Below are 15,039 nucleotides of genomic sequence, written 5' to 3'. Positions count from 1 at the left end.
TATATTATACTGTCCAAGAAGCTCCTTCCAACGCGTAATCCTGGCTGAAGACTCTTTCAACTTTCCCACCCATTGCAAGGGCTTATGGTCAGTGTGTACTCTAAACCTTCTTCCAAACACATAGGGCCTAAAGTGGTCAACAGCCCACACTATTCCCAAGAACTCTCATTCCGCTCTACTGGCGTATGCAACTGGGCGATCTCCTCCATCACCCTCTTGAGACAACACCGCACCCAGCGCGTACTCACTCAAGTTGCTATGGTCGTCTTTGATTATGTTGGCTCTCTGAATCGGTTCACACTTAATGCTATTCACCATTTTGTAAAACTTGCTGGACTCAATTCTACTTCTTAAGTTTCAATTCCCTCAATCTGCTTCCTTAATGCTTCCCTCTTCTTGCTTCTAATCAATCTCTTCATGTGCATCCTGGCATCTTTATACTCCTTGTATCTGAGCCATGTCTTTCAACTAATCCACAGTAATTTTTTTTCATTCCGTTTCTAGATTGCCTGTACATATTCTTCATCAAACCAATAGTTATGAGGATGTCCTTTTTTTTTCTCCACACCTCTTTTACAGTCTGAGCCAATCCTACCTTGATACACCTCCACCTGCTTTCACTTGTTGCCATAGCTTCACCAACTATGCCGCTTATGACTATCTCATGAAACTTCTCAGGAAACTTAGTTTTTATTTCTTCTGTCTTTAAGCCTTCTGTTCCACTGCTCCTATCAGATTTGTTGTTTCTTTGCCGTGTATTTTATTCTTTGGTGGAGTTTCATCATAATGAGGTAATGATCCGTGTTAACATCATATCATCTATACAATCTTACATCATTTGTTCAGCTCCATCCTGGAATTCAACAGTCAAGGAATCTTCAATCAAAGAACAATCCTCAGCACTAGAAACCAGGTAATCAAAAAAGTCAGAGATGGAAAACAAGGTTTGACGAATCCTAGTTTAACAAAAGGCATCATAGCATAGGAACTATGTATAAAGTAAATCAGCAACATCACTCTCAAAGCAGGCTGTATACTAGTTCCTCAGAAAATTATGGAGGCTATAGTACTAGCACCATTCATCAACAATATAAGCCAAGACTCTCTTATCACAAGCAATATTCTGCTGAGAGTTAACGGATACCAGTTGGTCCCAAGACTTCATCTCAAACCAGCTCCTATGTGCAATCACATCCTGAGACAATAGAAGCATAGCAGAGTATTCAGCAAAGCTTCTTTAGGCCTATTGATGTTGAGGTAGCCAATGATACACTGGCCCTACATTCAAAAAATCATTACCAAGGCATCAGTTACCAGTATAGAGCACCTTTACTGCTGTTTTCATCTCAGATGTCTTCCAGACCCCAGATGTCTCCAAAACTGGCAATGTTAACGACCACACCTCATTGTGACTCAGCTGTACACACACATCCTCAGGAAACTTCAACTGTTTCACCAAGACCACTTACAGCGCCAAGTACTCCTTAGGTGAATACTTTACCACTTGCATATTCTCAACAAGACACATTGCAACAAAATGAGCAAATGGGTTTGCCACAAGTCACAGCTGCGGGCGCAGGTACCTGTTCTGAGCTTGCCAATAACAGGAATCATCAATGGCAACAAACTGCAAGGCATTCCTTGTTAAATGGAGGAATTGGAATCAGAAATCAAGTGACTCCATTCTCAAATACTCAGCATACTCTGGTATATACAACCAGAATTGAAGCCTATCAGCTCTGAGGGTAAACTACAGGCAGACAATGTGTTAGCATTTCAGAATGAAATTGAGTTTCAATCTGATCTTAGCAGAGACGATTTTGATAATTTTACTCTGCCTTCTGTAATTAGCACAGAATCTTCAGAAATTCCAACAACACCACCTCCGATCCTTAAAATCACTCCTGATAAAAAATGTATGCACTTACAAACATCTTCTAATGTCCGAGATCCAGGACCTTGCAACAATGTGAAACTAAGCTTCATCTACTTTAGAATGAGCACTATTTCTATCAAGGATCCTTCACCACTGCCTTCTATGGCATATGAGGTGGGAATTAACTTGGTAGGTGGCACGAAATCATCAGCCGGAGTTTTAGGAACTCAAACCTGCCATGCAGATCAGATTCAACTAGATGAAGACTCAGATCTTCTAGAAGCCCTGTCCATTGCACGACCCTTAATTATAACATCATTACATGCATTACCAAAGCATAGAAAACCTGACAAATGACCACAGGTTTTCAACGGACTGTAGCTCTTGGTTGACTTTAGCATTTGTCTTGGTATTTATCTTATATAAAAGTAGGGATAAAAGACCGATTCTGGCGCAGGGCAATGAGCCTTTTTGGACTTTGGATCCTAGCCTCGACCCTACCTTAACCACTGGTCACGTGACCTATGGCGGGAGATTTGAATTTAAATTGTTTACTTCTTTAGTATTTGTATTGTAAAAATACTAACTAATCATTACAATTAGAACTATTACTAGGTGATTATGCACAACAAAGTTTCATTCAATTCTAAACAAATCAGTATTCCTCTATCTTAACCATGTAATGTAATGTACATCCATATCCTAATTGCCTGTTCCCAACTTTGTTATTGTAAATTAGCTCAGCTTAATTTATGTGGGCGGTTTGTTTACTGAACCCTGTAAAACATACTCAAGGTCAGCTCAAAATGCTGCCATCTAGTGGGAGAAAAAGAAGTAGTTAGATACCGACAGTGTGAGTGAGGACTAGTACCCCTTGAAACAGTGAAGAGGTAACACAGACAAATGAACACAGTCTACCTAGGGCAATTACATTTTGCTGGTAGTCAGCTATCACTCAGGATGAGTAAATAGTTTGATCAACACAGCCAGGCAGGGAACAGGGACAAGATGAAAAAACTGAAAACAGAACAAGAGATAACCTCCAAGATCTTCAGAAGCTTCACATCAGTAGCCAACCATCAAAGTATATTTTAATATTATTTATTAATGTATTCCATAATCAAAATTATTCTAATTAACCTAACTAATATTATCATTGTAACCTTTTTTGGTCAAACCATACATCTATTGTCTAAATCATGCAGAATAGAGGCACACCATTATAACCTTGTCTCATTTTGTTCAAACAACTAAATATAGTCCACTTCATTATAATCCAGAACCAGTATTTTCTATAAAAATTCAAATTCACAGCAGATTTTGATCAGACTGCGGTAATTGAACATCATTTATACAATTGAAGTTTTTGGAAAATAGCAGCAGATGATTAATTTGACTTGCTGTGGTGCAGAATGTGCTATGTTTCTTTATGGACATTTTTATGAGGGAACATAGTGCTCATAAAAGCCATGAATTTTAATGTTACAAAGCTTACCATTCTGTATCCGTTGTCATTAGTTCTACGGTGTAAGCTATGAACTCTTATGGTGGGTCTCATCTCCTTACTAACCTGTGCATTAAAGTCTCCCAACATAATTTTCATATCGTAACTGGGAAAAGTATTATATGCATCTATATAGTGATATGTATGAGAGGCACCAGCTGGAATTTTTTAACTTAAAATAATTTCTTTTGTCGGCATGCCAAAGATACCGCCGGACCTAGGCACATATCTAAAGAAATGTACAGAGGTATATAGATAACAGAGGGTATGCACCCTCTGGGGACGATTGACCGTGTAGGCAGAGATAAACAAATAAACAGCCCGTATCTTGCACGTGGCCAGTTTAGACATCTCGGGGAAAGTACAGCAAATGGCAAAGAGAAAAAGCCGCCTTAATTGAAAACAGATAAACACCCCTTATCTCACAAGGGGCCTCTCTAAAAACCTAGGAAAATACAGTAAGCCGCCAGAAGCCGGCTTTCTTCAAAGAAGAAACCTTTAAAGATGAAAGGTAGGAAAAAGACCGACTTTCGTCGAAGGTCATTGGACCTTCTCATCCCCTCTGAAAATAGAAGAACCAATCAAAGGAAGAAATCAAAAGAAGGAGGAGTCAGAAGGAGAGGAGAGAAAATAAACAAAAAGGGCAGGAGGAACACAGATGAGGGCAGTCGAACACAGTTCTGTGAAGGACGGAAGGACAGTCTTGGATGCAGCCGGAGTCTTTTAGGAAGTCTGACGGAAGAACAGGCTGAGAGTCTGGTACAGAAGGGGGGTCTGGGAGTTGGACACAGAGGAAGACAGTCTGAGAGAGAAGGGGATTCAGCAGCGGCAGCTGGACGAATATGGACTCTCTTCCGCGACAACCGCCAGGCCGACCGATGTACCGAAACAAGTAAGACTTTTTCTGTTGTAATTTGAATGGCAAGGATAGAATTAATAACTTAGAGTCAGTATAAATATCAAAGATCCCAACTGGTACTTCTCAATTCATTCTCTTATAATTAAAGTATAAGGATACAAGTTTACCATGCTCTCTCATAATAGTATTCTTGGTAATGTGTATATAATTGTAAATATAAAACATGTAACAAAGACTTTACTTTATAATTAAGAATCCCTGCATGCCACCTCATATATAATAGCATAGTAAATTGGTGAAGACGATACCGTTGGAAAGGAACTCCAATGATTAATTATGATATTCATATCTAGCATACCATGGCGAGGGGGTATGATATTCATATCTAGCATACCATGGTGAGGGGGTCCAGATGGTGTCTAGTGTTTGAATTAAATATAGTGCATACTTTTTCAGTTGGTTCCCACCAGGAACCGATAGAGATACATAATATAAATAAATATAAATATATAAATACAAATACATTAAATAAATACATTAATATATGAATAAATTTCAATATAATACCTGTACGGGGAACCCCTAGTCGGGCTTAGAAACCCCGAAGCCCCGTTCACGGCAACAGATATCTTTCTCCTCTTCATTCTTCTCTTCTGTAGGGGCATGCACACATATTAAACTAATGTTCCGGAAATGGCCACTAATGCGTAGTTTGTATAACCTTTCGTTAATTGGTTGGAAGTCGAGGATTGAGGATTTTATTTGATTCGTGACCATAAATGCAACTCCAAATTCATGCCTATTTTTGCTTCCACTATGTAGCGTTATGAAATTCTTGCTCTTTATATCACCTTTTCCAGTCCATCTCATCTCCTGTATTGCCAAGATGTTCAGAGAGGCCTTCTGTAACACATCAGTAAGCTCTTTAAGAGCTCCAGCTCTATATAAAGAACGAACGTTCCAGGTTCCGATTTTATGTGTCCTTTTCCGATGTCTATGTCGTTGCCGTGAATCAATCCTACATCCAAGGCTTCGTTGAGTGTTCGTAACAATGTGATTTTTACGATTCATGGGGTTTCGGCCCATCAATTAACCCTCCTCCTTTATCCAGGCTTGGGACTGGCAATGGCCCTAGCGTAACTATTTCCATTGGCAAAGTTGAAAAGGATATACATTGGATGGGAACTCTTGTACTGCATAAGATATATTTTAAGAGGGCTACGAAGAATCAAAAATCTCTTGGGATTCTGTTTCTAGTGATATGGTTAACTTGTTTTTCGTGAGTCTAATAAAACATATTTGGATATTAAAAATAATCTGGCTTCTATCTCCAGTATTTACACTATCAACATGCTCAGTATTTTGCAGCTTGAATAATAGAATATACCTCTATTAAATAAATACCTCAAAACTTATTAACAAACCAATTTGCAAACTGGAAGATATCTCAAGAGAAATAGGAAATAGAATCCAAACGAAACTACAAGATGCCTTAAAACAAGTCCAATCTCAAGTGACATATGGCTGATTGCCAACATTATTAGTCCAAAGGAGATTAGAGCTAATATGAGCATTGAATAGAAACCTCTTAAAAGTTGGACAAAAGCCCGATTGAAACTAGTTTTACATTTGAAAATAGCAGTTACGAAAAAAAAAGAAATGTGTAGTTTTCTTTTTTTATTGCAATGATTTATTACAATTATAGTATATTTTTTATTTATTACAACAAACAGCAACAGCTGAAGTGTTATCAGACATGCGTTTCACTGCTGATTTGGAAAAAAAAGAATCTTTTCTCAGTAGGATAATCATGAGTGACAAAAAGTGGATTGTATATGACAAGAGGTGTCAGTCAAGTCTGTGGTTAAATATTGAAAAAAGACCTGGACGCTTTCCAAAACCAAATTTACATCCAAAAAAATTATTGGTTTCTGTGTGGTGGTCAATAGCTGAAATAATTCATTTCTCCTTTTTACCCAGAGGTGAGACCATCACATCCACATTGTACTGAACTGATATTGACATAATGCATCAAAAACAACCTGCATTGGTTAATTAGAAGAGGCTTATACTCTTACACAACAACACAAGACTTCATGTTTCACGATAGACAATAAAGAAACTAAACAAGCTGTGTTTATGAAGTCCTTCCACACTTATTTTAATTATTTATTCACTAGACTTATCTCCAACATATTTCCATCTGTTCAGACATTTAGACAACTTCCTTAAAGGAAAAAGTTTTGAAAATGATCCTCAGGTCAAAAATACATTTTCTGGCTTAATTTCTTCATAAAACCCTTAATTTTTCAGTTTTTGGATTGAAAAGTTAATAACATGTTTGGGAAAAATGTATAGAAAATGAGGGTAAATATTTGGAACAAAAATGTTATGATTTCATAAAGTTGTTTTACTGATATTTCATATGAAACAAACCAAAATATATATATATATATCTGTAGCAATTAAATATATTACTTATTTTTTATGTTATGATTTCCAGGTTCATGTTGTTGGACCATCAGAAGTATTAAAAACTTTACCTTTGAAATTTGGGAATCATTTTTTTCTTTTAAATTCTCGTGTGACTTTAGCACTACTTATACTTACTTCATGCTTAGTTTTGTCTTCAAGTCTGGTTTTATATTTGTATGGATATGGAAGGTAACTGAATTATACTAGTTTAATTATTCATAAAGTAATTTTTTATTATTAGCAATTATAGTTGTAACAACTGATAAATTTCTTTTAAGGTACAGTGCATTTTTGAGTCACGAAAAAGCATGCAAAGTTATTAGTGTCGAAGGAAGAGAATGGGGTTATCTCACCCATTGTGCAGCACTGTGTGTACTTCTAGCCATAACTGTGGTGGAAGGTCCTTTACTTGTTGATTTGGCCGTTATATATAAATCTACCTTAGACAGTCTAGTGCTGTTTTCAGTAATAGCTGCAGTTTTCCATTTATTTATTTGGGTGGTATTATGGCTTATTTTGACAATAAAACAAAATTGGGTTTTTAAACTTCGAGTAACAGTTGGCAAAGCAGCTGTAAAATCTGCCAGATCTATAAAACTCCTTACTGATGTAGAACTATTATCATCATGTGAAGCATCAGCACCATTATTAGTTGTGGCGAGTGGCAGAACATATACTGTATGTGATACCTCACCAAAGAAAACAATAATTAATGTCATACATAAAACTGCTATGGAAAGAAAAGCTCGTATGCAAGGTAAGATTATTTAATTCCTATCCAAATAATGTATTTCACTGCAATTAGGGATTCCTATTTAAAAACTGAAATCCTGTGTTATTAGATTAAGTAATTATTTAACTATAATTTTTAATTTATAATTTTACTAAAAATAATTGAGGAATTAATGAAACAATGAATCCCACTTATTAATTTTTTTTAAATGTTGATTTAAGTGGTTCATTCATTCATTCCCTTAACTCTTTGCCGATGGATAACTACTAGTTCATTATTCAATGAGATTGTTCCAATGGACAGACAACTGTAAATGAAGGATGGAGGTAACCTGTTCTAAACAATAATTATTATTAATTGTTTTCTAGGGAGTCTAGAACTATTTATCAGGACATGCTTTGTCGCAGTATTTAGCGGTTCAAGGTTTCTTGAGATTCTAGTATTCATAAATAAGAGAGATTGTCATATATATATTTTTAGTTGATAATTTCTGGAGGTTATTGTAGAACTAAAGTACCATAGGATGAGATTATACCCTACTCAAATGATGCATTCATTTTAACTTTTGCCATTGTTTTTCACAATTCACTTTTTTATCACTTTTCTCCAACCTGTGAAAAGTATTAGTTTTCATGATATAATTATTTCTCTTTTTTAATGTTTTATAGAAACTTCGTCTATATGGATTAAAAATGTTTTAATAAAGAAACATGTCCTAAAATCAAATAGTAGAATCTTCCTCCAATAAAGGTTGCAAGTCCCTTTGGGAGTCATTCTAAAAATGGTTAGTGGTATAATGGAAACAGGTAAATTTTCAATTTGACCAAAATAAGCCAAGGAACTTTGTTATGGAAGGCACCCCATTATTAAAAATATATTAGCTCCCAGAAAAATAGGGAACACCGCTTACCTTATAAATTTTATTAGCTTGTTGTAAAAAAAAAAAAAATGAATATTAATTGAGATTCATATATTTTATATTGTTCTTACATTTTAGAAATGAATCCAGGCAATAATAAGGATCAATTTGAAGATGAGGAACAAATTTATTGGCTGAGACCAAAACCATTGTCACCAAAAAATTCACCTGATTCAGAAATTTCTGACCAGATCAGTTGGCAAAGAAAAGCCATTCAAAAACCAAAAGTTACATTTGACCAAAGTGCTATGTAAGTGTTGTACTTTAATTTGTCATCTTCTTATAACCTACTTATCTTAATAAGTAGATACATTACATAAAAATGTATTGTTGTATCATCAATCATATATCACAATTCATTGAGATTAGCTATAATATAGAATCTATGTTTCTTTTTTTTAATTTTATTTATTTAAGCAATCACTTTTAATATTAGACTGAATTATAATTTTTCATACAGGAATGAAAAAGTCAGGGTTTGCAGAAAATAAAACAAATTAATCATAAACTTTATAATTACCAGAAAATCAAAATAATATTCATATACAAATATGCCTAAGTTATAATGGAAGCTTCTTTAACTGGTTTATAAAACTGTGTGCTGACATATGAGAAAAATTAGTATTTCTGTTCGAGAAACCTTTTCAGTGTAATGATAGTTCTAAATGAAAAAATAAAAGATAAAAAATCTCAGGCTTGACCTAAATTATAAATTTAATTTTACACAAAAAATACCATATAAATTAATAGTTATAAAAAACAAACATCCATTTTTTATTATTAATTTTATTTTTTAAAACAACACTTTTTTATTATTACATTTACTAGTTTACAATCATAGAGTAAATGAAATAGAGAATATAAACTAAGAAATGTAATAATTGTAACTCTGAGATTCAGAAGTGTTTTACCACATTATGATGAAGATTAATTTATTAGTGCATGTTTTCATAATTTAAGAAGTTTTATAGAAAATTGACTAATGATAAATAATTGACAAAGGCAAAATGACCTGCAATTATGTTGATTACCAATATTTGGCTGTGATAGTGTAATAATATCCTTGGAAATGGCCGGAATGTTTGAAATGTGGGAGTGTTAGGATAATAAAAAAGTGTTGAGACCATATGGATGTTTCTTTATAACTACTAAACAAATCTGTCTCAAACCAGAATTTTCAGTATACATGAATATAATTGAAATCAATCTACACCCAACCCCTAAATGTAATTATGTACTTTATCAACTCAAGGGAGCCCAGTGAATTAAAGAAAAAATATTTTTTGATATGTTGTCAAAATGCCAATACACATGTGTCGATAACAGGTAAAATAAAAGACTGAGTCTTTTAAAAAAAATAAATATTTTTTAGTATGAGGGCAGTTGACTAACATCTGTGACTATGTTTTTCAAAAACTTTTTCTTTCAATAATATTGCAACTTAACTTACAATGAAGCATACCACCTCATCTTACAGCCGATAATAGCAATTAATCACTTGACTGGTCATTAACAAAAGTAAGGATCCTTTGATGTCACTTGATGTTGACTAGGTCGTTGATGTGATCTTCACAACTATCTTCCTATCTGTGTCACATGGTGTTGGTGGGAGGTGAATGTGGGGCCACACATTAGTTGCTAATACAGTGTACTGCTTGCATTTTGGCTGTCATAGTCACCAATTCATAGTCTCATTCAATATTCTAATCTCTCTTGACAGTTTGGTACTAGACTTATGCTAACTTGACAGATAATATCTTATTAAGGTCTGTTTCATACCTAGCAGTTTAGTTTCTTCAACTATTCGTTTTAGTGGGTGTTAGCAGTAGAACGAATTGGCTTTTCCCTTTCACACACAGTTAACTGAAACGTCCAGGTGTATATCTGATATGTATGCTGCTTATTGTCTCTCTCTAACTAGTTCAACTCAGATCAAAAGATGCAGTGATCCCATCAAGGGGGAATCTGTTCATAAATAATAATAAAAAAGGGATTTATCTTAAGAATGAATTAATGTATAGTATTAATTATATTACTAGAAATTATTTATTTATTAATTCTGTTATGGTGCAATTCTAAGTTGGGATTATTCATATTCAGGAGCTCTAAGTTTGTGGGCGAAGGCTACGCACTTGATTCACTTAAGCAAATACCCCGAATGAGTACACCCCCACCGATGTTAAGCTCACACGAGGCAATCTGCACACTTCCACACCATACATTTTGAGACAAAGATTGTTGGTACATCAAAGTCAGTACGTGGTCTAGCATGTCAGTCTGCAACGAATGTCTCCTCTCCTCTCAGTCAATCCTCTCTATTTTACACTTTAGTTATCTATCTTCTAGTGAGTTACTCTTTACTTTGGAAGTCAAATGGAATTATCCCAGAATGATTTCCTTACCCTCATAGAGTATTACCTCAATTATGCCGCATTCTGGGAACCCCAGGGATAAATTTTATTATAATTTTAAAAAAAAGAAGATACATGGGGGAAATATCTACTCTCATCAAAATTAAGTGTGTTGTAGATCAAAAAGATATTAAATAAAGGAAAAAAGGGTTTTGGATACACGATACTTTATGGCAACTTCAATACTGAGCTTTATTGTAGGAGAACCTTATATATGTTTCAGCAGGAGTGGGGGTCCCAACCATATGGAACTCAATTAGCTGATAAGGCTCTCCATCTGACTGTAACTCCTCTCCCCGACCAGTTTACAAACATTCCTTGTAAACTTAAAAATAACATTCAAAAAGTAATTAAGTAAATAACATAAAAAGTATCTCGAATGGGCCAAACCCTGTGGCCGTATGAATCAAGTGATTGTAGGCCACGAATGCTCTGGTCATTGCTTTGTCAGGTTCCAACTCTTTACCCTCTAGATATACTCCTAAATGATTACTGAGCGTACTATGGTGTTCTATTCCTCCTCGGCGTATTAAGATTCTGGTGTACCGGGGTGTTAAGGTGCCATTTCACCTCCAGTATTCTCATTTCCTCCCAGATGGCCATATTATCAAACTTCCTTCCATCATCGGATGAGATTCTATCAGGGACTCCATAAAGTTAAACGAGGTTCATCGAGCCGTTAGCACCGCCTCCGTAGATCCATCCCGCACTGGATACACTATGGCCACCATGCTGAATAGATCGATAACTGTCATCCATTTATGTCCTTTCTACGTGAAGGAATCCACTTGCAGGTCAGAATGTAGTACTGCCGCTATTAGGGTTTCTTCTTGCCTTGTGTGGGGTGAATACCGTTCTTACTTTGTGCTAAGGCAAATTTCTCAACTCCCGAAGGTATTCTGTATGGTATGCTTCATACCCCCACCAAAATTGTTTACGCTATAATGGTTGGAGTATTTCAATCAGTCCTCGGTGATTGGTTTTTCCTTGGTAGTTGACTAGCGTTATTTCCTTCTGCTGTTCCACTTTCTGAATGGTCTCCACCAGTAGCGTGCATCGGATAAATGATCGGTCCACTCCACTCAGTTCTGTTTGCCATAATCTGCATATCTTATCCCAGACTACGACGTTTCCCACGTATAGATGATGGGTCTTTCCAGTTATGGACGCATCTCTCAGCACTCTGTAAATTTTATCCTCCTCGTTAAAGTGGTCTACTGCCCACACAATCCCCAGTAGTTCCCTTTCTGGGGCACTATAGCAAGGCTCCACTTCCTTCAGACATCTACTGGCGTATGCTATTTGGCGGTATCTGCCTCTGCCTTCCTGCGACAATACTACTTCTAGGGTATACTCACTGCGTATGCTGGCATCCATATTGAGGTTAAATGGCTCCTGAAAATCTGGAAATGCCAAGACCACGGTTCTCTTTGCAAGTGCTCCATGCATTTGCGAATATTCTGCTCCATGACCAGTGTAATCCGTGTGTGTGGATCGTAAAATGAAACAAAACCATTGTTATTATTTAAGATAATCCAACTACCTGTTTATCAATAGTATTTTGCTATATATATGGCAGGAACGGTAAAAACAGTTTGGTAGTGTTTGTTTGTGTTCAAGTACTTTGTGAAGTAAAAAATTTAAGTGCAAGCAGTAATATAAAATGGATTTCAACAGCTTTAATGAAATGAATCGAATTGAGCAGCTCACAGGACCTGAGAACTTCCAAATGTGGAAATTCAAGGTAAACATCTTCTTAAAAGCCAATGGGTTATTTGAGGTTGTTTCTAAAGATTTTGAGCCTCCCAGAGACCAGCAAAGTAAAGACTATAAGGTGTATGTACTAAATGATGCTAAAGCCCAAAAGTTAATATTAACAACAGTGATTCAGAAAGCATTAATTCATATTTTGACTTGTACTACTGCAAGTCAAATGTAATCTAAAATATGTGACATATATGAGAGAGATGTTTCTCAGCAAAAGTTTGAACTTTTGCAAGAATTCTATGATTTTAAATTTAAGACAGAGGTAGCCTTGGCCACATAAGCTCTATCGATAATTTTGCATTTAGATTTAAATCATTAGGCAATGATATACCAGATGATATGATCATTTCCAAAATAATAACAACACTCCCTAAAAAGTATAAATATTTTGGGAAAGCACAGGCTCGGACAGGAAAATGCTTTCAAATTTAACAAGACTGATTGCTGAAGAAAGACGCTCTACAAATGCTACTAAGAAAGCAGACATTCCAGTTGCGTTTAGAACATATGTAAAAAGAAATAGGAAAACTACTGACAAGAGGAAATATTTTTGTTGTTATAAAAAAAGGACATGTGACTAAAGACTGCCCAACCAAGAAAAAATTCTGTGGTGTGTGTAAAAAAACTAACCACCTAGAGAAGGACTGTTTCTTTTGTAAAAACAAAAGATCAACAATTTCTTTCCTTACTGAAAAATGTAAAAAAAAATCAACATCTTAGACTCAGGTTACACAAATCATATGACCAACAACTTAAATGTATTGTCGTAGGCACAACCTATTGATGCTGAGGCTGGCTAAAAACTGTGCATCCATGACAGCCAAAATGTTTGGTTGAGTTAAAAGTGACAAGTGTCAACTAAAATGATACTGTAATAGTTGGAAAAAGATCTGAGGGATTTTATGTAGTTAAAGATTGATGCAAATGTTAAGGCTTATGCTACTAGAGTATCAGAAATCAAATAAGAAATGAAAGTAAAAAAATGAAAAGGCTATAGAAGAGGATAATGAAAATTTACCTAAAGATGAAAGAGAACTGGAAGAACAAACTGATAAAGGAGACTGAAACAATTTGAGATTGGAAACAGAAGAAAATCTACAGGTAAAGAGGTATCCTAGCAGACTTGAAGGATCATTCATATGCACACATGATTCTAGAGAAAAGGAAAATACTGAAATTGTGCAAGGAATGGCTAAGAAACATCAATATTTCAAAGAGAAGCAAAAAGAGAAACCTTGTGAGATTGAAGAAAGGTTAAACCAATTAAAAGCTTTAGATGGTGACCCAGAAATTTGTGTCAAAGATAAAGAAATATTAGAAGAAAAAGGTAAGAAATATACTGGTACTAAGAAGAAGAAACCCAGATCCAATGAATACTGTTAAACCTGGTGAATATTATAATTCTGACTGTGAAAAGTAAAGATGTAGTCGAAAAATGAAAAGTTCAAATCATCTACAAAAGAACAGACGACCAGTTGGAGATGTTTGAATTTAGTACTCAAAGACGTGATTGTGAAACATTAAAATCAAAAAATTGTAACTTAAAAGTTTTTTATTGTTTTTTTCTATGCACAAAACTAATATTGTAATTTAAAAATTATGTTGTTATTGCATGTAAAATGAAAATTCTGCTAATCCTGTTTTTGTAACAAAAATTATGTAAAACTAAATTTGTTGAAAAATTAATATTTAAGAGTGTGTTAAAGTGAGATGTAAAAATCCATTGTTGTATTGTATACATGTTGCTCTGTGGCAAACAGTGAATATGTCGATTGTAGTTCTCTAACCATTATGTACTTGGTCCAACGGCCAGTTGTCAGTTGGAAGGTTGTCAAGCATTTGTTATGTACTTATGTTGTTTGTTCTCACTACAGTAAGAACGTTGTATGTTACTAATAAAAAAGTAAGAACAGTAAAAAACATTTTATTTGTGTCCACCATCCTCACGTTCAACAACCCTTACTCTGCTTCAAAAAGATTTTTAAAAGTTTATTATGCAATCTAATCGTAAGTAGTGTAATATGCTCTTTTTGAGTAAATAGTATATTTTTGATGTATAAAGGGTTTTGATATGTTTTATTTTATGTATCATTATAATATTCATTTGTTTTGTTTATCCAAAAAGCAAGCTAACCAAGTTTCATTGTTTATAATAACTTCGTGATACAAAAAACCAAGATGGCGGTATGTTGAACCAAGGCCATGTTGAGCAGATTCAAATATCATAAAAAACTATTTTAACTCTTCCCATCATAATTGAAAATACAGTAAATTATACAGCCAGCTTTTTGGAGTTCCTATGGGGGATGCATATCAATATCATTTGCAGGTCTGGTCATGAATAATCTAATAAAAGATGTACTTTCAAAATCAGGTATTCAAGTAAAAATTATGTTAAAATACATAGATGATATTTTTTGTATATTAAAGAAAACCGATGTAAATAGATTACTGGAAGAACTAAATAGCCACCATGAAAAATTAAAATTCACAAT

General features: G+C 34.8%; 1 protein-coding gene across 1 annotated transcript in view; it reads left to right on the top strand.

Annotated features, from left to right (window-relative positions):
* The window catches only part of tinc (tincar), a 54,316-nt gene that overhangs the window by 22,603 nt on the left and 16,674 nt on the right, over positions 1-15,039 (top strand). Inside the window, exons 5-7 of the mRNA XM_014433710.3 lie at positions 6,743-6,903; positions 6,993-7,471; positions 8,445-8,616. Of these exons, the coding sequence (XP_014289196.1) occupies positions 6,743-6,903; positions 6,993-7,471; positions 8,445-8,616 (812 nt within the window). The remainder of the gene's footprint in view (positions 1-6,742; positions 6,904-6,992; positions 7,472-8,444; positions 8,617-15,039) is intronic.

The sequence above is a fragment of the Halyomorpha halys genome, unplaced genomic scaffold (assembly GCF_000696795.3).
Source record: "Halyomorpha halys isolate HHAL.00 unplaced genomic scaffold, Hhal_1.1 Scaffold1247.1, whole genome shotgun sequence".
NCBI classification, from domain to species: Eukaryota; Metazoa; Arthropoda; class Insecta; order Hemiptera; family Pentatomidae; genus Halyomorpha; species Halyomorpha halys.
Note: the sequence above shows the minus strand (reverse complement) of the source record. Positions and strands in the feature narration are given on the sequence as shown.